Genomic DNA, 24508 nt, shown 5'->3' with positions numbered 1-24508 from the left:
TTAATAATTTTGTTTAAAGTAGAGAGAGAAAGATGGGATGGGAATGGGTTGCCCATCTGAAACACGTGTGTTGTTTGCGTCCCGAAAATCGGTGTAAGTTGCGTGTTGTGTTGCTTTGCGACTGGGACACTGTCCTCCTCCATTTTCACGCACATTTACGCCCCTTTCCACCTTCCCCTTACTCTCTTTTTCTTACCACCTAAACTACGCCACTTCCATCTTCCAAGTTCGTTTTGGGTCATTTTTCTTCAAATTTCAAACTCCAACAACCCGAGGAAAATGTCCATTTATAAAATACGAACCGGACAATAATCAGATATGTAAGAAGAATTTATGTTTTTCGATTGGGTATTAGTTTAATGCTTAAAATTGATGTGTCATAATCAAATAAAAGATTATGGGTAATGTATACGTAAATATTTACATTGATTACAAATAATAAATTTGAGAGGTTTATAAATTTCAAAAAATAAATTGTGAGGCTCATTAAAAATTAGATCGAATAATATCTTGCACAATGAGACACTGATCAAGTCGCAATCACATTATTTGGGGGCCTCTGTGGGAACGAGACTGTGTCTGTAGGATTGATGTTATAGACAAGCGTTCCATATTGATTGAAAACGATAAGTTTGAGAGACTTATAAACTCTACGGTCTCCTCTCCACAGTGAGAAGATGCCTTTGCAGGACAAATCATGAGACTCTTACGAAATCAGAACGCACAATGCAATGAGGCACCGAGCAAGCCACGAGCCGCATCAATGGGCCAGAGTTCCACTAAGCATGTAAATATTTCTCCCACTTTCACTTGGTTCATTGCAATATATTACACTGCTGAAAATGACAATATTAGCAACATATAATTAAGTGATAAGATTTAAATTTTCGCTAATTATATTATTAAGCTATAAAAAGGGATTTTTATTTTGTCTCTACTATAATTTACATAATTTTAATAGTGACAATATTAAATAGTGTAAAAACTATCACTATAAGCAATTATATAGTAACAATAAATATAATTTTCACTATTTTTGTGTTGTGATTAAATTGTTACTATATTATTAGAGGAGCTTGAACCTCTTTAAGCTGAAGTAGGAGGATAATTAAGGAGCCCTCCAGTGCACATATTCAACCCTTAATTATGCTTCTAGTGGTTTTCGATCACTCACTACACTACTCAAAAATTTTATAATTATTTAGTTGAAAAAATGTGATGGGACATCACTTGCTGCTTGCTTCTATAATAATCATAGTAATGCGTATGTGATTATAATTTTCACTTTGCAATTAGAATTTAATTTAATTATAATTTTATATTTAGAAATATATATATATATATCAATTATATTTTAATAAGAAAAAATGCAATTTACTCTCGTGATATATGATATGAGAAATGAGCAAAAAAATCCTGTGAACAAAAAAAATAGCAAATCACCCATGTGTTTTAGCAAACAAAAAAACAAATTACCCCCCTATCTGCTTCATTTTTTGAAACATAGAGAGATAATTTGTTAATTCTTGTTTTTACAGGAATGTATTTGTTCATTTCATATAATATAAGGAAGTAAATTATATTTAAATATATTTTAATATGATATTGACATCTGACGTCATTATATAACAGAAGATTCGCAGCGGCAGTAGGTGGGAAATGTAATAATATATGGACACATGAACTTGCCTGGTATAAGGTTAACATGTCCCGTAAGCTTATATATGGTTGAAGAAAATCCCAAGCAATTTCCAAGTCTAAACAAATTGGGAAACGGCTGTCTGATCAAACACGTTTACTTATCTACAACTATTATTATTATTAGAAAGAGAAATTCATGAGGACAAAGACGACGATTGATATGGTCTACCGACTTCAATACAAATATACCATTTTGTCCTATTGTTTAAGACTATTTACCTCCACCTCCAAGTTCGGTCATTTTTCTTATGAGTTGATGAGTATATACGGACGATCAGGTTCACTTACCGATTACCGAAGTATGGAGCTTGTGCTATGTATGTGGATTAATGTTTTTATAACGGGTATAAAAAAAAATAGAGAAGAAATAATCTTTTATTTTTAAAAATTTTAAAATAATTTATATGACCGTGATAATTTTAAATTTAAAATTTGATCAGGTTGACATGGATATTTTTGGATTTTTCAATGATTTTTTTCATTGAAAAAGGCTGTCTGAGGTGGTGGTTTGTGTAAAAGGACAATAGGTGTGAGGGTGTAAATATAATTATCACTTTTATCAAACATGGGGGGTGTTTGTGATTCTTCGAACAATGAGTAGGTACTCATAATTATGCTAAACCTCATGAGAACTTATTGTAATTTACCTTTTTCCTTTTGAGTTGATAAGTATATACAGAAGATCATGTTCAACAGATCTTTATTTTTACTTTTTATTACTCGTCAGGAAGATTGCACTTGCGCGATGTATATCGATCAATATTTCTATAACTAATTTACTATCGTCAAGAATCAAATTATTCCAACTACATAAAAATCAATACACATATCATAATGCATGTTAAACTCTACTAAACATGTCCACAAGAATTCAAAACCCAAGAATCCTTATAACATATACCATAGGAACTCATTCTAATTCAAACATTTGTGGTTGGTTGTGTGTTACTATCTGAAAGTACACCCAACATTCCGGAATTCACATCTTTTTGCGTGGTTTTAGGGATGTAGAGTAATAAGCATTATTGATATTTTTACGAGGAATGCTTGTAACATCGGTGGATTTTTTGTTTTTCTTTTAACAACTTTACTAAGTTGAGAATTGAAATAGTGTTGTTTATTCCATCCCAAACAGCCCTCTTAATGATAGTAAAACTTAGGTCAAAATTGATCGAATTTTCCAAGAAAGAGGGGGTGGACTAACTTAGCTGCAGAGGTGGAATCAATGGGGTTGGTATGTAATTAACAAAAAGAGATGATGTCATATTGAGAAAGACGTAATTAAACATAAGAGTGATATAGACAAGTAACAAACAGACTTTGACAAAGTCCAGGAAAACGTCTCTTTTACCGTTTAACTACTAAGGTTGTATGTGTTGCATTCAGTCCATTGTTTGTATTGGATAACAACCTGTTCCTTTATGTTTCCATTTTCAATTGTTAATTTTTAAAATAACAATTAAATTGAAGATACATTTATTCGTACATATTCTCGTTGAAAATACATTGATTCGAGAGTGATGTGGTAAAAATTGGATGCAAGTGCGGTGGGGTGTGTGTAAGTTATACTGTATATTCTGCAAATATAGTTGTGTACGTATATACAGGACAGGACCCGGATAGAGAGAACATAACACCAAGACAAAGGGTTCAAGAAAAAGACTAGAAAACAACATCCCCAACCGACAATTGTCATTGCCTCTTCCTTCGCATGTTGCCCTCTTCTTTGCAACTGCTTTCGACATCCCTGGAAAATTGGTCGTGGAGAATGCAAATGGTTCAACCATTCCATTTCAAATGTCATAATCTATGTCCGAGCTATTCTGGGAAGTTGATGGTCTGACCAAGTTCCCCTGCTCGTCGTACAGATCAAGGTTGTCGCAAGGAGCGGGAAATATGGTCCCTATTACACGACCCTGAACAAACGCACACTGGAATATGTGCTTCTTTTTGTTTGTGATTCCGACCGACATGTCCCGGAATGTGACGTTCCTTACTGGGATTTCTGCACTCCCTTGAATTCGGACAGGCACACGAACTGCTTCGCCGTGTATTGAGGTGTAACTTATGTTCTCTAGTACTGGAAAAGCCTTGGGGTCGAAACCCCCATCTGGATGCTCATTGTAGTCTGTCTTGATGACAATTCCCACACGGACAGTATCAAATGTCAGGTTTCGATATGTTATGTCCCGAACATATCCTCCTCGTCCAGCAGCTGTCTTGATGCGGACAGCACGCCTTGAGTTCCATATGTGAATGTTCTCTATGGTGACGTTTGATACACCACCAGACATTTCACTGCCTATTGATATGCCCGCACTGCCATTCACGAAAAATTCATTTAAAATGAAGCCATCACGTGCTAATCTTTTAAAATTATAGGTGTTCATCTCATGTTCGTTGATGGATAATCATGCAAGTATACGAAAATATGGAATAGAAGCAATATCTCACCTCACATTGGAGCGTACAATGAGGTTTCTGATGAGTATGTTCTTTGACGGCTTTCCATAAGTGATCCCATACTGATCCCAACCACTTTTTATCGCAACACCATCATCTCCAACGCTTATGTAACAGTCCTCAATCACCATATCTTTACACGAATCTGTTTATAGCAACAACTTAAGTTAGCTCTTTACAGATATCCCAAGGAATGGATTATCAGATACTCATTACAGAAAAGCATAGTCAATCTCAATGTTTGGGGTAAATTGAAGAAACAAGTTGGATAGTGTCTTCACTAATTAAGGTTTTGGCTTCAAAATTATTCAATCCCCTTCAACAAGAAATCAAATTCTAAGAGTAAAAATCCAGAGGAAGCAGTCTTCTGGTAAAGTTGATTAGAAACATCATTAATGTGCCAACTTCCACTAAGAGGGTATTTGGGTGAGCTTATAAACTTTTTAAATCGTCTATAAGATGTTTTAGAGCTTATATGCTGTTACAAAATGTTTGGTAATTCTTTTAGAAAATGAGCTTATAAAATCCAAAAATAAGATGTCACGAGTTTACAAACTCCTCTAGAAAAAGTAAGACGTTGCCGACTTATTTAAAAAAATCTTAACAAGTTAATTGATTCTTTTTTCAAAATAAATTACAGATTTTCCATTAGTAACATATTATAAGCTCCATAATCTTATTTTATCCAACAATTCAAGAGCTTTTTTAAAATAAGATCTTAAATTTTGTAAGCTCCAAAAACATCATATAAAAAATTTCAAATAAGTTTAGCCAAAAACCCTCTAACTCCAATGTACTACACACCGAAATGGATGATGCAGTTTCTATAATAACTACATGCAACTGCATGATTATCCATCCAATTACCCCCATATAACTTCACAAGACAGTAAGTATAGAAGAAAACTTACCAGGATCTATTCCATCAGTATTTGGCGCTTGAAAGACAGGTGCAAGGATAGTTAGATTCTTTAGTGTCACATTCTCGCAGTCGTATGGATGAAGGGTCCAAAAAGGAGAATCACGTAATGTTATGTTAGATATCAAAATGTCACTGGACCACATAATCTGCACAAGTGGTCCTCTTGTATGATTAAGAAGCTTTTGTCGATACTTTTTCCACCATGTTTGGCCCTGGCCATTAATGGTCCCATTATGCCCTGTTATCAGGAATAACATACAGGTATCAACTGAAAGCGTTATACACACCAGATTCTTACCTAAGCCATAAATAGCTCCAAAAAAGTGAACAATACCAAAAGGTTCTTATCCTGAATCATAAATCAGTACCATTTACGGATCTCCGAATTTTACAAAACAGAGTATTGGTGATTATATCAACTACAAAATGATTAAGAACAAAGATCTGAGGCTATCTCTGCTCACTGAACATGGGCATCACTCCAAGATAAGTATATGTCCCAGGCATGTTTGACACTACAAGGAGCAAGCTTTTCAGAGTATCCATGCACGATAGGTGCTCACCATCTATATAACAATGTTATCCTCCAACAAAACTGAAGACATTCAATGAAGATGACAGAAAAGTACCATTATTATCTACTCATATTTCCACTTCTACACAGGGAACACCCACAAACCCCACGCCCCACCCTCTATGTATCTCTTCAACATGATAAAATGCTGACCTGTAATTACAACATCTTTGAGATGTTGCCCATGAATTAAACTTCCATATCTCGGTCCAGGATGCTCTCTACCATATCCATATGAAGGCAATGGAGGCATGAGGGGCCAATACTTTTCATCCTACAGAAAAAGTACAACAATAACATTGGCTATGAGATACTAAGTATTAAGACATATATGGACTGAACAATCTACCAGCAATGTTACAATGACATTCTGGATATGGAAAGATATTATGATAACATGTGAGTAGAGGAAGGTGTAACACTGTGCCTAAGAGCGAAGGTAACTTTACGACGTACGTGTGGAAAAGCCATGCTATGCAGCATATTGCTTATTGTGATGGATTTTTCTGATTATTCCTCTTGGCAAAGTATTTTAACAATATTTTTGCTAACATTACCCGAGCCTTGTATATTTCTCAGAGCAGATCTCACCATAATATATGGATTAATACATTATATTCTCCATCAATCTTATTATTTTGAGAACCTAAAATAATTGCTCACTGAATCACATAAACCTATCTTCACCCTTAAAGTATAGAAAATTGTTAATGCATTTAAAAAGACTATTATAAGACCAAAAGCAAAAGGTCAAGCCAACAGGCTTTTAGATGCAATGTTATACTCGTAAAAAGCAGCCCTGTGGCTGAGGAAAACTGAATGTTGGTCAAAGGAGCTTTTCAACAAAATGGATTTCAGAAAATTTTAAGTTGTTCAAGAGAATATTACTAAGTGGAGAATTTTGCCGTAGCGAGTGAGGCTGAAACAAATAGCTGGAATGATGATCCTTCAAACTGGAAGATACTACCTTCCAGTTTCACTGTAATATTTCACTAGTGCGGCAATTACCAATTACTTCCATGCACCATCATGTGGTCTAACTTTCCTTGGCCAACCACATACTAACAAAAGTTTTTAAAGGTGGCTCCAGGATCTTAGACATGGAATTTTGGGTTTGGGATGCAAGTGCCAGAAGTGGTGCCAGTAAAGTTTGAGGCTAATCTGGTACTTAAGTCAGGTTAAAAATCATTTTATGTGGATCAAGTACTTATATGCTGGCCTCCTAGTAATCCAATCTCCTCCACGGAGATCCATCTCCAAATTCCATAAAGAGATTCGTATCTCTTTGAATAAATTTTATCATGTGCTTCAAGGCAACCTTCTTTGCCAAGGTTATGGTCAGTAACTAAATGGACTTAGATATGCATAAATCATTGTCATTCTATAACTTCTTGTTTACCCATCCCAATTCTTAGCTAGGGGAGTGCATAGGTTGTTAAACTTTACTGAACTGTGTTGAAAATGTGAACTCGTTTATTGAACTGCATCAAAATCGAAATGTCAGTTTGTACAAATAACGAACGGAAAATTCAGTTCAGTATCCAAAACAAAGTTTCGAAAAATTTCAATATTCGATTGAGTCTGATATCGGCTTCAGTTAACCATACTACACGAAATACCAGAATTAATTAATTTGTATGTTTTTATATCTATTCTTTTCCTTTTAATTTTTCCTCAATTTCTTTTGCAAATTCTATAAACAGACTAACAGAGAGGTGAGCAAGAGCTGAGACATATATAATTCTTTCTTAGTTTGTTTTAGTTTTCAATTTTCACTTTAATCTTAAAATATTTACTTATTTTAACATAATTTTGCTGCTAATTTTATATTTTTGCATATTCGACTTGGTATATTTGCAAATCTTTTGGTTTTTCATCAACTGATGCATCAATATTAACTTTGGCCATTTATTATCTTTACGAGGATATCGTTGAAGTGAAATTGAAGACTGGTCATCAGATTCAACAGCTTTCATGTCTAAAAGTTAAAAAATGAATTATATATATATATATATATATGTTTTAAAAAAAATTGGTTTTCACAGTTTTGTTGAACCGAAATTACCAAAAAGAATTGGTAATCAACGAACCAAATCGAATATGTTGGTTCGTGGTATACCAAATGTTCAATTTATTGATACTCCAGTTCAGTAGTGAACGGCACTATTCTTAGCTATACTGAAAAGAGCGAGATTTGTTTTGCGTACAACCATTCGCCTTAACTTGTCTAGATGTTCTGATCCATAAAGTACTGTTGACTCTTTCCGGAGCATCATGAAGTTCAAGAAGGTTTTCCATCTCTTGGATGCATTATTCACAACTGTTCCATGAAAACTAGTCACCTACTTTCAAGCTACCTATTATGGGAGGTGTTACAAAAGTTACTCAGACTTTAAATTTATTACTCTAAGAAACTGCTATCCAGACAGTTTTTCATTCCAAACTTATATTTTATCATATCATTGAGGGTGAAACAATTCTAGATCCTTTTGCCACATTGCCTTCAAAAAGTAGTGGTGTTATATTATAGCATTATATAGGAGGGCAGTTCTGAGAAAGGAATTACATTTTAGCAAATGATACCTTTTTTTGCAGCATCCAAAACGGAAATAGGAGAACTAGTTTTGGACACAAGGAATTCATCTTCGAAAACCATTAGAAACTATATGGAAAATAAAGCAAACAGTAGTGATAAGATCCAACTTGAAATGAATTATCTCTTAAATGTTTAATCATTCAAGTAATGATATTTGAAGTTAGATTTAGAAAACAAATGACATGCCAAACAGGTAGAAAATAACACATAAAAGTTTAAATCATATTTAAAGCACATGCTTGATATGTAACTATTATAGAGAGGGATCAAATGAGAAGAGAGTTCATCACATTTTTCAGCCCTAAACCGAAGTTTAAGTTGTTTTTAGTATAAATGCTTTGAAATTCTAACTAGGTAGAAAAAGTTTTGGTGTTTGGGGGCTGAAAGAGACTAGCAAGATGCTTTTACATACAGCTCAATATAATTACAGGAATTACTCTAGACTTAGCGGGCCTAGTTGCCCCCCCCCCCCCCCCCTAGAGAGTATGCACCCTTCTGTGACTTATCCACTCAGAGGCACCAAAATTTCAACTTCCTCAGTTTCTTATCCTTGTCCGTTCTGTCTCACTAAAATAAAGTAAAACCTTCCATGTTTCTATCCAAGAAAGCATGCTAGTTTTCAATCATTGAAGATCTAACCCAGTGGTCTTGAGTCTTATAGTTGCACAGAATAACCAACTTCTTTGCATCATATTTACAACATTGCACTTGTATAATTGTCAATCATATCTGCAATTTCTTATGACTAAGTTCATCGAAACATGTCATAAGGTGCTATATTAGCATATGGTTTGTCTTTTAAAAAGGTTCAATTGATGGGTGAAAATCATACGAACTAAGTGTTGCAGATCTGTTCTACTAATATATTTTGTTTCTTGCCTCTGAGAGGCAAATCAAGCAAAAGGCATAATCAGCATAAAGAGAAGTACATATAGATGACCAATATTTCAGCTGTTCTATATGTTTTGGCTTCCATTATTAACCAAGCTTCTTATCCTTAAAGGAGTTTCTTCTTCGACTATGTTGGTGGGATTTTGTAATCTTGAGAGCTATCCAGTTACTAAAAGAAAGAATGGCAAATTATCCACATCCAAGTCAAATCTATGCGAGTTGTCATCTTGAGTAAAATATATCTTTATGGCTTACGCATTCAGATATTTTATCCATTTTTTTGAAGATTACAAGAGGAAAAGCCTTCTTATTATTTCTTTGTTTAATGATTCAGGCAGTGGCAACATTAGCTAATCATCTCTTTAAGAAGTTCGATCAGTCAAAGCACACAAACTTTCTGTGACTCGCGAATCTAACTCATTTATTCCCAAATTCTTAAGTTAAGCAGAAAGGAAAATAAATCTAGATCAAACAACGAACAAAGTTCAAATCTTTAGCAGAAAATAAATTGCTTCAAAAATAAAAGAAGCACTCACATCAATGCCGAGAATAACAGCACCCTCAGCAAGGAAAAGAGTCATGTGACTAGTGAGATTGAACGGTGCCGTAAGCCAATTCCCCGGAGGCACATTGAGCTGACCGCCACCTTTTTTCCCGAGCCTGGAAATCGCGATCACCGCCCTTTCAAACGCCTCCGTATTGAGAGTGACCCCATCACCCACCCCCCCAAAGTCCGTCAAGTTAAACGTGAAGGGTCGTAGCTTCGGGAGCTGCCGCAACGGCAATCCCCGGCGAAAAATCAACAGGCCAGCGGCGGTGCCGTCCCCTTGCCAGTACAACACAGTAAAGAAGAAGGCAAGACAGACAGCAGTCAAAAGGGTCTTATGGGTCGAGCAGAAAGTGGCGGACGGGACCCAACGGCGATGGTGGTGGTGGTGGTTGGACGGGGATAGCGACGCCCACCACCTCCGCCACCGGCATGACTGACTCGATGTGGGCGTTGACGTCTCCACCATCTAATCAAGTTGGTTTAGCTACTCCGCGTTCTGGGTTTTTGAGAGATTTAAGGTGGGGGGTAGTTGCAAAAGGGATTTCAAGGGTGCAAATTCTACGACGCAGCATATAATGGCGTGAATCAAGAAACAATACTCTGTTCCAAGAGGGTTTTCGACAAGAATTAGGAAAAGGCGCGGAGGGTAGAAGGTGGCGATCAATCAGAAAAAGGCTGTTCGATCTTTGTTGGAGAGATGGAGATGTTGAAGTACAGTGCAAGGGAAGTGAGATTCAAACTTCAGTTTTCCAATTGGATTTGGGGTGTAGGAGTTGGTTTTGGAGCAGGATGAGTGACAGCAGGTGGCATGAGGAGTTGGTGCTACTGCTCACCTTTCCTTTTTTCCTTTTCCTTTTGTTTTTGGGGGGATTTCACAAATTAATTCCAAATTAAAGAAATGGAGATAAATGTTCGTTGCTAAAATTGAATAGGAAATAAATTAAGCATCTGACAAATTAGGGATAGATACACCACTCTTGAATTAATTTATTCATTAGTTTAAATTTATCGAATTTATTAATATTAATAAAAAAATTAAATAAAAATATATATTTACTCTGAATTGACTTATTATAGGTTAAAATAATATTTTTTTTAACCAAACAACTCTTATAAAGGTGAAAATATTTCTCACATGCATTAGCTTAAGAAAATATATAAGGACAGATAGATTTATTTGACCTAAAATAAGATATCCAGGGGGTACATATGAATCTCATTCAATTTTTTTACTAATATCAGTAAATTCAGTGAATTTTAGCTAACGAAATGATCTATTTGTTTGATGGAAATAAATGTTAGAAATATTATATCTAAATTTTCAAATCATAAGAAATATATATGTAATTACACTAAATTTTAGAGGAACGTGATACAATTATTCCTAGTATTTATTAAGACTCGTGACTTTAGGGTAACCGTCCTTGGTAAACAATATACGAGTTGACTAAAATACTCTTACATTACTTATATTATTCACAAATAAACAATCAATTATTTATTTAATTAATCACATCAATGATTTTCATTCATCTATATTTAAAATTAATTTATTTTCTTCAGTTTTGATCAAACGTAAATCCATTATTTTTTTTATATCTATTATCAAATTTATAGTATGTTATTAGTAGGAGTAGTTGTAGAGCATTTTAGGATTTAATATAATTTACTCTTAGAGTATTTTAAATGAGCAAATTATTCTTTTATGAAGAAAAAAAAATTTATTTCTCTGTATTTTAAAAAGTAGAACGATTTACTTTCCTATTTAATGGGATAAATTATTTTATTTTAAAAAATAAAAAAAGGTAGTTTGCTATTCTTTTTTCGTAGAAGTAGTTTCTATTACTGCTGTATGGAACCGACAATGCACACAATATGACATTTTATCAAAATTAATGTTACAGCTAAATGAAATCAACATGTTTAAAATTTGTTATAATTATGATTACCATCTCATTATTTAAAAATTATAAGTACCTTTTTAAATTTAACGACCGTCTAACAATTCACATATTCATCTAAAATTTGGGTGAACCAACAAAGTGTCTTGTTAGATTCATAATTAAAAATAAATAAAAAACAAACAGAGTAATGATATTGTTTTTATCTTTTTGTGGTATTTCCCCAACAACACCCCTAATACAAAACCAGTGTAACAATTAGGAAGTGGATTTCGTAGGTAGTGAAACAGGTAAGGACTCAAAGTCAGTTGATGTAGACAGCAAACATGAACAAAATGTGGTAAGAGCTGAACTCTGCCAAAACCAAAACCCCCAACAACTGTCTGAACAGTTGGCTGTGTTCTTAACATGATTCTCTCTCATTTTGTGAATTAGTTTAGCTACTACGCCTCAATTCCCTTTTTGTTCTGGGACTTCCACTTAGATGATTTTTTGCTGGACTTCTTCCTTTTTGTTCGCAATTACATTGTTTAGTTAGTTCAAATGATTTAATTCATAAAACATGCCAAGACCTACTATTTTATATTTGGGTTGTACCGACTCAATCCCAATCTGATTTGAACCTCAAGTATCTGCGGACTCATGATCACCACTGGTCATTTCTGAATTAATGTTCCACATTGAATCATACAACTCAAGATATTTATCGATACTAACACTCCATGCCCTTAGTACAACATTTGACACCCTAAACATTCTTATGACCCTTATATTCCTTTGTTTACGACATTGTTGATTTAAGTATCGAGGATTATAAGTAGAGTTTTTTCGTGTATTTTTTACAATTTATTATCTTGTAAGTTATGTTACAAGATTCTCAACCTATCTAAGTATATGTTTCTCATTTGGATTAGATCTTTGCGCTTACATTCGGATACACATCATGTGACTTCTCCAAAATGTATTTCCTACGTTACTGTAGATTATTGGAAGTTTTTTTGAAACACGTTCTGAAATATTTCTTTTACCAAATATATATTTTTTAACATAAAAAAAAAATGCAATCTTAGTCCTATAAATTAGGGGTGGTATTTTTTGGTTCAATTGATGTTTGTAATTTTAAAATTTTAACAATTTTAGTCATTTTCCCATCAAATTAGCCGAAAAATTGCATATGATCTATGACAATTAATTTTGGAATTTCGATAAAAAATGACTAAAATTATCATAATTTAATCGAATTACAAAATTCAACTTATGCAGACCTAAAAATGACACCCCGCTAAATTATATGACTAAAAATTACAATTTTTCTATATAAAAAAGACTTGTCAAAAAACACTTATTGGAAAAAAATCGAATCACTACGTATGTGGAATTCATGTCCACAATCTTGGACTATGAAATTACTTTTATAACCTAAATGACTATAGTTTAAATTTTGAAAAAAAATACTATACATTTGAGATGTTGAAGTGGATCACCTCAAACTCAAAATACAAATACAATCCACTATTCTAGGCCCAATACACTAGCTTCAAACTAGATCTCCATATCCAAACACGTGCCAGATTGAAATCCCATTGGCCCATTTCATTCAACCATACACAGGTTTCATGATTCCATCCACTCCCTTCCCGGATAAGCCATTGCTTGGCTCTTACCACCTTGCAAAATAAGCAAACTCCAAAGGTTGTCCAAATCCTCATTCATCCATGGCTTTAGCCGTTGCTGCATCTGCATTCTCAGCCTTGCCGAACAGGTCACAGAGTTATTACATTGTATTCCATCAGGTTTCTCAAATCTCAATTCATCATGTTAATGGTTTACTTCCTCTACTTGCCAGGGAATTACCAAGAAAGTCTGTCCCAGGAAAGATTGCTACATGTTTGCCTAAGCGAGGTTGTCTGAATGCTACAAAAGGCCCGTCCAGCGTCTGCGAGCCACTTCCTCCCGACCGGCCGCTATGGTTCCCTGGTAGTTCACCCCCTGAATGGCTTGATGGCAGGTAAATATACAACTCATTAATTGTTGAATCTTTATACACGTCAATGTGTATGTAGTAAGTGAAACAGAAGATGTAATAGGATTTCGGAATAGAAAATACACACTGCTTCTGCCTTAAATTCCTTTGTTACTTTACATCAGAATATTAAATCAATCTTTTCAATTGTTGCAGTCTTCCTGGAGATTTTGGCTTTGATCCACTTGGATTGGGTAATGTAATTCATGCAATAGCCTAATTAGGAGACACTGAACTTATTCATGATCATTCATAACTAACCAAAAGAATCAATGCATAGGGTCCGACCCGGAACTCCTAAAATGGTTTGCACAAGCTGAACTGATGCACGCTCGGTGGGCAATGCTTGCTGTTGCTGGAATTCTAATCCCGGAATGGCTAGAAAGCCTTGGATTCATCGAGAACTTCTCGTGGTATGATGCTGGTGCAAGAGAGTACTTTGCAGATCCAACAACGTTATTCGTGGTGCAGTTAGGCCTGATGGGGTGGGTTGAGGGGCGGAGATGGGCCGATATGATTAATCCCGGTTGCGTTGACATTGAGCCCACGTTTCCAAATAGGAAGAAGCCGAAGCCTGATGTAGGATACCCTGGGGGACTGTGGTTTGATCCCTTCATGTGGGGCAGAGGGTCGCCTGAGCCGGTTATGGTGTTGAGGACTAAAGAGATCAAGAATGGTAGACTTGCTATGCTAGCTTTCATTGGTTTTTGCTTCCAAGCCGTATACACGGGACAAGGCCCCATCGAGAATTTGATGGCGCACATTGCAGATCCTGGCCACTGCAACATTTTTTCGGTACAACTCTTTAACCTATGAGATCGTGTCTGTTTAATAAAAAAACGTCAACTTAACTCCGAACATGTTTCTTGATTTTCATAAGGGAAAAGTATTATTTTAATATGTTAAGTATGTCTAATTTTAATTTTAATTCGATAATTATGTCCATTTTTGTTTAGGTCCAATAACTTATGAAATTGCTTACTTTTAGTCGTCTGGTAAATTTTCGAACAATTTTACCCCTATGCAACTTTTGAAAGGTAGTTTTAGTCCATATGCACTCATAGGGGTAAAATTATCCGAAAATCCGTCAGACGACTAAAAGTACGCAATTTATAAGTTACTGGACCTAAACAAAAATGTACATAGTTATCGAACTAAAATTAAAATTAAGCATATTTAACGAACTAAAATAATACTTTTCCCTGTTTCATAAGGATGAAAACTAAGATGAAAGGATTGATGAAATGTTCTGCGTTGTTTCTCAGGCTTTCACATCGCAGTAACGCTGACAGTCTCTAGACGGGAATGAGGAATGGCCGAAGTGGTAAAGCTAAAATTATTGGATTGGTTGAGACAAAAATTCCTTGTACCTTCTCCTCGGAAGCAGTCTGATGTACATATGAAAGAGCAAGAAAAATCTCTGAATTCTTCTATATCACACTTGTTTTATGCCATTGTTCAGACATTATCATACATGCTGACATTAACATGATCATCTTCGATGTAAGATGAAAGACTCCATTTCAGAAAACCAGCGCAGACTGATGATTCAATATCATAGTATACATAGGAGATCAGGCCTCACTATTCAACTCGGAAGTATATGTTCTTTTGTTCTTGCCAAACTAATTATTGCATGAGCATCACTTCATTCACATTGTAGTATAAATACATTGACATTGAGATTCTGGGATTATGCAGAATGATATCTAGCCATGATTTACACTTACAAAAGTCTTCTGCCTCTGACAAGGTAAATCTCTTTCTACCTCAAAAACAGACGTTTGACACAAATTGCAGGATTTTCATCACACAAACCTGAAACCATCAAGACACGACAGCGAAACATACAAAACAACCAAAGTTTAAAAAAATGTAGGATCTATGTTTATTGTTCCACCCAAACTGTCTTAATTTTTCGTCATATCATTTGATTTACATATGTAAGGAGTTTTTGACAAGGAATCTTATATTAAACCTGAAAATTTCAGGAAAATTGTCCATCCATCATCATTAACGCTAACCAAAACCTGTTACCATCAAACTACATGTAAAATAAAAAAACCACAATCCTCACGCTAATGTTTCTTAAAACTTATAATTCTTTCAATTGACAGTTGATGAGCACAATGACACCGCAATTTGGAAGGAAACAAAGGCATCAATGGCAGCATATTCAATCTGAGCGAAACTAAGATTAAGAGAATGCCACTTGCTGAGCGTAACCCGCAACGGCTTCATCATCTCCTTCCCAAGAACTGTCGAAGCCATTTTCTTCAATCCGATGGGCTTGTACTCATCTTCGTCCTCTCCGTTGATAAGTTCATTTAGATCTGTAATATTTTTCACAGCCAAGCCATGAGAACGGAACAGTTTCCTGACGTCTTCTCTAACACCAACGCCATAGAATGTATGCTGAGGATCAGCCAAGAACTCGTGGAGAGAGGCTGGAATGCAGTCAGTGTGGAGAAGTTGGTAAATGAGGCACTGTTGGCCCACACAGATTTGAAGAATAGCGACGTCATGTTCCTGACCGCGGACAAAACTGGGACGCCACTCGGTGTCAAGACCGACAATAAGTTTGCAATGAGGACATCGGCAGTGCACACGACAAATGCGGGATATCCATTGATTGACATGAGCAGCTTTTTTGGCGACGGTGACATGAATGACTTCATCATGGAAAATGACAGAGTAGAAATTGGGAAGATCGCGATTCGCATTTGGCTGATGTGCTGAGATAGTACGGCGCAGAGGAATGATTGAGTAGTTTGAGGCGGAGTAGTTGCTACGACTCATGTTCGTGTGGAAGGGCTGAGAATCGTGTTGTTAGATCTGAAGAAAGGGTGGTAGGATATGTGGACGTGTGTGTACATATACATATATATATATATATAAAGAAGATTGAAGAAAGGGTGGTAGTGTATGTTTAGTCGGACTAGAACTCTTCTGGGAAAGTTCTGACTGTTCCCACATCACGTATCAGAGATGTCAAAGAGATGACAACTTTTCATGGAACGTTGTCAAAATGATTTGATCGAATAGGGACTTGAGATGGCGTTCATCCTTAGTTTTACCTCTAGCAAAAAAAATATATATTATTGATTATAATTTAATAGTTTTAAATTAAAAATTATGGTAAATAATTTTTAAGTAAAAATACAATTTTGGTCCATCTTTTCAAGAGCGGTGACAATTTTAGTTCAGGTCCAATTCAAAATAGTGAATCAGGACAATAATTTTCAAAAAATGACAATTTAAGAACAAAATGCCTAATTTTGTCGGAATTGTGCACATAATGCATACATGACCATATAATTTTGGCGATTTCTCCAAAATTCGACGAATTAGTTTATGCTGAAGTATTTTTTCAGTCGGTGCTTAAGTGGACTTTTAAAACACATCACCTTTGCCATGTAAGTACCAACTGAAAAGATACTTCCACGTAAGCTAATTCGTCGAATTTTAGAGAGATCCACAAATTTATGTGGTCGGGTACGCATCATGTGGGCAGTTCTAGCAAAATTAGGGCATTTAGTCTATAAATTATTATTCTTTTAAGAATTACTGTCCTCATTCACTATTTTAAATTAGAGCTGAACTAAAATTGCCATCGCCCTTAAGAAACAAGATCAAAATTATATTTTTTTTGAATTTTTTATTAACTATGATTTAATAAAATCAATGCAAAAATATAGATTTTTCACTAAAAAAAAATTATTTGTTACGACTAAGAGCCATGGTAAAAATATTTGTCAATATTTTAGTTCTCTTGTAATTACCACAACTAACAACCATTGCATGACTGTGATAAATAATTATTTGTTATAACTATTTTATTTTTAACTATAATAATTAAGCATAGTTGAATATTATATTTTTTTGTAATGTATGTTGATGCTCACACATTAATGTTTATCTTTTAAAAAAGAAGTAGCTAGTGCTCAAGGCAAGGGATAATTATATTATTAATAAAAAATAATTCAAATTTCGAGAACTCAGGGGTAGTATATGAGGTAATTAAAAACATGTCCGGGGTGCAATTGTCAATTTCGAGAACTCAGGGGTAGTATATGAGGTAATTAAAAACATGTCCGGGGTGCAATTGTCAATTTCGAGAACTCAGGGGTAGTATATGAGGTAATCCATCTTTCAATTCATAGAAAACCTAAATAATTCAAATTTCGAGAACTCAGGGGTAGTATATGAGGTAATTAAAAACATGTCCGGGGTGCAATTGTCAATTTCGAGAACTCATGGGTAGAATGCCAATTATCCCATCTTTCAATTCATAGAAAACCTAAAATCTCTGCAAAACCCCTCTTTTGAAGATCAAGAGCACTCAGTGGGCAAACTAGCGGTTCTCACCGGAGAAATCAACAACACTCGGCAAGATGAGCGTGTACATGAGTCGGCTATTCCCGAGATCCAATTCAAGTTTTTTTCTACGCAGCGGACTCGCCTTGGAAGCCAAAGTTGTACGTTTGAGAGAAGAAATGTACCTCATAGACGCAGGGGTGGGCAGGCCCAGAATCGCCACGCAGGAAGAGCTCATCAAGCCCCCAGAAATTGCGGGCCCTGCCCGTCTCACGAACCGCGTCGGGTTCCTCAACCCATCGAATCGAGAATCGCCGGTGAAAAATCTCGTCTTGCAGCGATGCTTCGTTGATTTGGTAACCGGAGATTCTCGGATCAAGCAGCAGGCCGCTGCCCGGTTCGATGACATGGTGGGGCAGACTGAAGTTGGTGGTGGAGGTGAGCAGCCGCTCCTCCTCCCGCGGAGGTTTAGAAAACACCGCGCGTGGATGGAGCTGAAGAATAAGTGGAGGGCCAACGCGAAGGTGAAAGGTTTCGTAGCGGAGAAAGTGAGGGGAGGGTATTCGATTGCGATTGCAGGTTACCTTGCGTTTCTTCCATCTCGGCAGGCTTACAATCGGAAGATTACAAGTGACCGATTTATGATCGAGAGCGTGACCCCTAAGAATATTGTGGTTGCCAGAGCCGGATGATTGTTTGTTGATCGTACTGATGGGTGGTTTTCGGTAGAGTTTTACTTAATCCTCTGCTCTTAGAGTTGTTTTTGTTTGGGCTCAAAGTGGGTATTCTCTTTTTCTTCTATTTGAGCTTATGTTATCTACAAAATTGACTTCATTACTAGCTCTTGCCGGAACTGGATAGTTCATTGACATGCGCTATTTGATTGAGTTGATCGAAAATAGAAATGTGTTTGTACGCACACAATATTTATTGGTCTCTGAATTATGTTAAGAAGATGGAAATGACAAATTTTGAAACTAAAGCGCATCGCTTCTATTCTGTAGTTGTTCTTGAAGCGTGCAATGTTTGGTGACAACCGGTAAAAGTCGCATGTCTTGTATTAACTCTATGTGGTGGATTTATTTGATGATCATTTAGACTAATAAGGCACAACTATGTTGAGAGTCATCTGGAAAATTCTTGCTATTTTGAGGAGAAGAATACCTAACTTCAGAAGAGTAGACTTCTTGAAATCTGAAGATGCTGTAATTGCTGGTGGAGATTTTTCTGAGTTCTTGAAGTGAACTCAGAGAGAGTCTCCTGAATCTCAGTTTGCTCGGTATCTGCTGAAGATTATGAGCATAGTCTAGAGTAGTTGACTATCTTTATTTGCCCCGCTAACTGTCTGGCCAATAGTATGCTGCAATTGCTCTAGAGACTAAGAACCATGTGTTGCAGTCTCTGACCCTATCTCTATGAGCTATTTGACACTTGTCTCTATGATATTCATGGCTCTGATGCAAATTCAGGATTGGAGGATCAAATTATCACTTCACCTTTTATGTTTCCTATTATCAATCTCTAATCTACAACATGATAATAGATGGCTGCATGGAGCTTGTCTCCCTTGGTGAAAATGCCACTAGATACTTCTTATGGTCATTCTACATCACCAAGCTTTTTTTGTCTCCCTGGATCGTATTCAATATACTATGGAATCATGGATGTCAAATATGTCTGGATAACTGTGTTACATCCTACTTTGTTTCACTTTGTTATTTACATACTTCGGGTCATCATTAATTATCCTGGCATTATCCCATGTGACGTGTAATATGACATTGTCATTTTATCTCAGGGAGACTGAAAATTGCAGTTACCTTTAACATTGTTATGGTGGGGCATGCATTTATTCTGTTGTGATAGTAGAAGCTTGTATTATGGTCTTCCGTTGGCCTTGTGCTTTACTTAGTATCTTGGAACAGGACCAGCTTAGACTATCTCACCTAATTTTTCCAGATGAATTTTATTTCATTATAGGAAGCATGTTTGATTGCTATATAAAGGTATTACACCAGTTATCTTGGGGACAAAGTTCGCCTAATTTAGCTTTTCTTTCTACAGGCATTCCGCTGTAACCAAGAAATGCATGGATCAGGAGGAAAGCTCCAGAAAATATACCCGCCCGTCCGTCACATTTAATTCATCTTTGTTTACTTTGTTGGTTGGCCCTATTAAGTAGCTTTAGTTGTGTTTGTAGATTCGCTTCTGCCTGTTCTGCTAAGTTCCTAGCATCAGCTTTAGAGAATGGGCAATTGGTTCTCACTCTCTTTCTTTTCCTTTATAGATACTACAGCATGATAAAGGTTTGAGGCTTATTTGAAGCCCGACATTTTGGAACTGGCTTTAATTTTGTTGAACATGCTACATATAAGTAATAGCATTGGTATATCTTCTCATTGTTACCGCACAGAATTGATTGGAAAAGACAGTGAAAATTCATAGCAGGGCTCTCATAATCCATATAGGTTTATGATATTCTTTTCAAGAAAATTGCCAAAAAAAAAAAAATACTGCATATTAAGGAAAGGCAGGTTAAGCGAGAATATACTGCATATTGTTGCAGAGTTTTTGCGGTGATTTGAAAAAGATTGGCATCTAAGGCGAGAGTAAAGAGAGGGACAAATCGTAGTAGAAGAGCAGGAGGCTAGTTATGGCATGGATGATAAAGAAAAGGAAAGCAAGCCATTACAAGAACTGAGTATAGAAAAGAGGTTCAAGGGGAAACAGAGGAGGACAAAGTGAAGTTTCTCGTACCATAACACAATAACATGGACTTGATGCAGTTGAATGGTGCCTACTATGTTATAAACTAGTTTTACATATACTGCTTTTCCTTCTTAAAGACCAGCGTGTATAGAGCTTCAAGGGACTGCCCTTCTGCCAATTCACAAGAAACAAAAGAACATAAGCCTAGACATCCAATCAAAATCAGCACAAATAGGTACAATTGTGGCACACTGACTCTTCATGTTTCCTTGGCTTAATAAGAAGGTTTTGCAGTTATCCACATGTACCTTCTTTGCTTTTGATAGCTCAAGGCAAACAGTACATACAAGCACATGATGTAACGAAAAAGGTTATTGGATTCTCCAAGAGCCCTACATTTCACTTGGTTTAATGGTAATTCTGAAATTCCAGAGCAAGAAGCATGGAGGGATAACAATTGCAGAGACATCTTTTATTAACTACATAAAACCACCTCACCCTTTTCATAAGGGCTATGAAACCTTCAAGCACAAACACACACAGACAGAGAAATATATCTAACAGATGAGCCAAAAAAGACGTGATGAGGAAAAATGTTTTACTCAATTAGCAGATCAATCAACCAAGAACAGTACATTCTTCTTCCCATTTATTCCTCTATAAAAGATATACATCAACTGTCAGGAACATAAATTCCCTTAAGAGCACTCCCAGTTCCAGCCACGACCTCCAACAAGACAACCAATTACTCCATTTCCCTGCACAGATCAACCCCACAACACTACCAACAATCCAATCCAACCCACCCCAAAAAGAAAGTTAAAAACAGGGCCAACTATGCACAAGCTATCTGGGCTGCTGCCCAAGCTCTCAACTTTTCCCAAGAAAAACCCAACCAATTTACATAGTAGCATTGAGGGGCAAACAGTTGAAGATCCTGGAACAAGCATGCCTCAAGCGAGGATATATTTTAAATTATTGAAAAAGATCAATATAATTTTGAAAAAATTAATAGAATTGTGTTTAAATTATTGAAAAACACGGATAAAATAATATTATTTTTATTCACATTTTCCAGCTCGCAAAGAACATCCATTTGATTAAGTACTATAAGTGCATCATATATATAAATGTGTATTAAATATAAACTATTTCAATTTTGAATTTAAAAGGTTGATATTTCATTACATATTAGTAATATATCATGGGAAATTGGGAATAACATACAAGTTATCAATTTAGTATGAAATTATATTGGAAAAATCTAGGGACTCCTGTGATAATAGAAATATTCAAAAAATCTTCTATGAAAATTAAAGTCAATTTCCCACTTGTGATATAAAATAAAGTTCAAGAAAACCCCTCCGAAGTTGGGCCACACGCGCTTTGACTGCGAATTAAGTATGCAAGTACCTCTTTTTTGACATCTTTGCCATTCTCTCACATCTAATATATATAATATTATATATTTATTAATAATAAAATATTACCCATACAATAATTATTCAATTAAAATTTATTAATAATAAATATTATCTTATATAATAATTATTTAATTAAAACTTATTAATAATAAAATATTGTTTTATATAATAATTATTTAATTATTTATATAATAAAATATTATTATTTTAATTGAATTAATTAAAACTTAATTTATATTTTAAAAAAAAGGAAGAGCTTCGTCGCTGCTACTACAAAGGAGGGCGTGTCATCTCCCAACACAGCGAGGGCAGGGGTCTTTTTTTTTTTGGGTAAATGTAAGTTTCATTGATAAAACAAAATCGTACAGTACAACAGTGTTCAACTGGTGGTTCCCAAATTTTTGGGTCTGAAGATATTAGTTCTCAAGCTGATACTTTTGTAATAGTTTTGGTCCTACTATTAGATTGCCATTAGAATTAACGGGTGTAGCATTGGATGGGGAAAAAAACCTCCTTTTTCCTGCCTTGAAACGTGACTGCTTCAGTTGCATATTGATTCTCTTCCTAGAATGTTTCTAACAAAACACCGCCACTTGGATACCAAATCCAGTTTCCTAGATCATTGGCAATTAGACCCGTCCATCCGTAATGGGTCGGGTTCGGTCCAGAAAAATTGAATGCGGGGGCGGGCTCAAAATCCGCTTCTATTTAGTAATTTAATATCTATCTATATATATATATATATATCAATTTATATTGATAGAATAAATACTAACAAAATGTTATATTATTTTATTTGTTTATTATTAAATACTTGTTCAACAATAAATTAAAAATTTGTCCTACAATACTTGACAAGGATGAAGAAGTTATTAGTAACGTATAATTGCTATGAATTATTTGGATTATTTTATGTAATTGAACATAAATTTAAACTTTGATCCCATAAAAATTTTTGCGACTAATGATATATTTTAAACACTTATTCATGTAATTGAACATAAAATATATAACTTTAAATAACATATAATTTTGCTTTTATAAAATTATATGCATAATATATATAATTAAATAAATATTTTACTCTGTAAAATATAGTTGCAGATATTGAGATTCTAAATATCCCTACATCAAATAATTATAACAAAATGTCAATTTTGAAAAATGTTGAAAATCACTAAAAAGTTCATGGGAAATTTTGAAATAAACATATTCTAGGTGGGTAAATGAAAAAGTTCTAGAAACATTTTCGTCCAATCAATATCAAATTATCTTGTTAGTTGGATTTTTATTACCTTTCTTACTTGGTGGGCGAATGCCACTACAAGTTTACTTCCTAAGATATTAAGTTTATTTGTTTGCAATAGCTTCTATTTATACGGTGTTAATAAGTTGTAAGTTCAAGAATAATAAAAGTTGGGCGTTTTTGAAAAATAAAACTTAAACAAAGTATTTGAAAAAACAACTTAATTTTTATAATAAACAGTAAAATTTGATTGGGTAACTTTTGACTTGAATCAACTTAATTTTAATCAGTTGGAAAGCAAAAGTAGTAAAATAAAAACACCCTTTTCATCTTATTATAAGATAATAAGTATTTATTTTCAATATTTGCAGATACCCGCTTCACCCTTAACCCAATTATTCCCCTACGAAAAAATAATAGCAATTTATTCCCCTATGTTTTTTATGATGAAGCAATTTACCTCTTTATCTAAAGAAGTAAATTGCTTAATTTTGAAAAATACAGGGGGATAAATTACTGTATTTTTGAAAACATAGGGAAGTAAATTGTTATTTTTTTCATAAAAAATAATTTACTTATTTACAATATCACATTGAGCTTGATTACATTTTTTCCTATTAATTCCTGTACTAAATTGATTATCATGCCATAAATGTTCCATTATAACTTATTTAACATCTAATTAATTATTCAAATGTTGTATTAAGGAGAGGCGTGACGTTATTTCCCTTCAAAATCATATGTATACACATGTATATATATATATATATATATAGAGAGAGAGAGAGAGAGAGAGAGCATTTTCTCAAATCAATCAACAAAGCTACGGAATGTAAAGGACCACGCCAAAGTCTAAATCCCTTTAGGAAATTTCATTCTTCCACAGTTCCACTACACTTTTTTCGTCAAAATATTCCCCCAAAAAGCTATGATTAGGTACCCAATTTTCAAAAATCACTCAAACTCCTTAAAATATTGCTTTTAAACCTCTCAAAATTGATTGTCTTTTCGTTTTCATTTTTCAGTGGGAAATGTGTGTTCATCATTATAAGCTTTTGTGTGAAAATGAGAGGGAAAATTGCATTTTTAATTTTATGAATTAGACTTTTATTTTTAATATAATTTCATTTGTTATGATTTTCTCATATTGTAGATATTGTAAGTTAGATTTTCTCATTTTCAGTTTTCACA

At 34.8% G+C, this 24508-nt stretch overlaps 4 protein-coding genes across 5 annotated transcripts; 2 read left to right on the top strand and 2 right to left on the bottom strand.

Annotated features, from left to right (window-relative positions):
• On the bottom strand, positions 3255 to 10532 carry LOC105173704 (probable polygalacturonase). Its single transcript, XM_011095561.2, has 5 exons — positions 9684 to 10532; positions 5814 to 5934; positions 5076 to 5324; positions 4156 to 4309; positions 3255 to 4020 (listed from the first exon to the last, which is right to left on the bottom strand). The coding sequence occupies exons 1-5, from the start codon at positions 10161 to 10163 to the stop codon at positions 3495 to 3497; spliced, it is 1530 nt and encodes a 509-aa protein (XP_011093863.1). The 5' UTR covers positions 10164 to 10532; the 3' UTR covers positions 3255 to 3494.
• Positions 13205 to 15304, top strand: LOC105173703 (photosystem I chlorophyll a/b-binding protein 6, chloroplastic). Its single transcript, XM_011095560.2, has 5 exons — positions 13205 to 13360; positions 13445 to 13606; positions 13778 to 13815; positions 13902 to 14416; positions 14887 to 15304. The coding sequence occupies exons 1-5, from the start codon at positions 13314 to 13316 to the stop codon at positions 14902 to 14904; spliced, it is 780 nt and encodes a 259-aa protein (XP_011093862.1). The 5' UTR covers positions 13205 to 13313; the 3' UTR covers positions 14905 to 15304.
• Positions 15702 to 16530, bottom strand: LOC105173833 (Werner Syndrome-like exonuclease). The gene has a single exon (XM_011095713.2). The coding sequence runs from the start codon at positions 16418 to 16420 to the stop codon at positions 15728 to 15730; it is 693 nt and encodes a 230-aa protein (XP_011094015.1). The 5' UTR covers positions 16421 to 16530; the 3' UTR covers positions 15702 to 15727.
• LOC110012844 (ribosomal protein S1, mitochondrial-like) lies at positions 17923 to 20343 on the top strand. 2 transcript variants are annotated; one of them, XR_002288064.1, is made up of 2 exons: positions 17923 to 18716; positions 20003 to 20343. XR_002288064.1 is itself a non-coding variant. In XM_020697952.1 (2 exons), exon 1 carries the CDS (start codon positions 18016 to 18018, stop codon positions 18628 to 18630), a length of 615 nt encoding a protein of 204 aa, XP_020553611.1. In that variant the 5' UTR covers positions 17924 to 18015; the 3' UTR covers positions 18631 to 18663; positions 20003 to 20343. The 2 variants fall into 2 exon arrangements, 1 of the variants encoding a protein (XP_020553611.1); XM_020697952.1 differs by having other exon boundaries at positions 17924 to 18663.

The sequence above is a fragment of the Sesamum indicum genome, linkage group LG11 (genome assembly GCF_000512975.1).
Source record: "Sesamum indicum cultivar Zhongzhi No. 13 linkage group LG11, S_indicum_v1.0, whole genome shotgun sequence".
In the NCBI taxonomy this organism is placed as follows: domain Eukaryota; kingdom Viridiplantae; phylum Streptophyta; class Magnoliopsida; order Lamiales; family Pedaliaceae; genus Sesamum; species Sesamum indicum.
Note: the sequence above shows the minus strand (reverse complement) of the source record. Positions and strands in the feature narration are given on the sequence as shown.

What these genes read in the sequence shown, in the direction of transcription:
- LOC105173704 (XM_011095561.2), bottom strand. Translation starts at nt 10,163, where the DNA reads ATGGTGGAGACGTCAACGCCCACATCGAGTCAGTCATGCCGGTGGCGG. An exon ending in CAAAGATGTTGTAATTACAG is followed by an intron (nt 5,325 to 5,813) that starts GTCAGCATTTTA and finishes TCCTGATAACAG; the next exon opens with GGCATAATGGGACCATTAAT. An exon ending in TACTGATGGAATAGATCCTG is followed by an intron (nt 4,310 to 5,075) that starts GTAAGTTTTCTT and finishes TGCTATAAACAG; the next exon opens with ATTCGTGTAAAGATATGGTG.
- LOC105173703 (XM_011095560.2), top strand. Translation starts at nt 13,314, where the DNA reads ATGGCTTTAGCCGTTGCTGCATCTGCATTCTCAGCCTTGCCGAACAG. An exon ending in TTCTCAGCCTTGCCGAACAG is followed by an intron (nt 13,361 to 13,444) that starts GTCACAGAGTTA and finishes TCTACTTGCCAG; the next exon opens with GGAATTACCAAGAAAGTCTG. An exon ending in CTTTGATCCACTTGGATTGG is followed by an intron (nt 13,816 to 13,901) that starts GTAATGTAATTC and finishes ATCAATGCATAG; the next exon opens with GGTCCGACCCGGAACTCCTA.
- LOC105173833 (XM_011095713.2), bottom strand. Translation starts at nt 16,420, where the DNA reads ATGAGTCGTAGCAACTACTCCGCCTCAAACTACTCAATCATTCCTCTG.
- LOC110012844 (XM_020697952.1), top strand. Translation starts at nt 18,016, where the DNA reads ATGAGCGTGTACATGAGTCGGCTATTCCCGAGATCCAATTCAAGTTTT.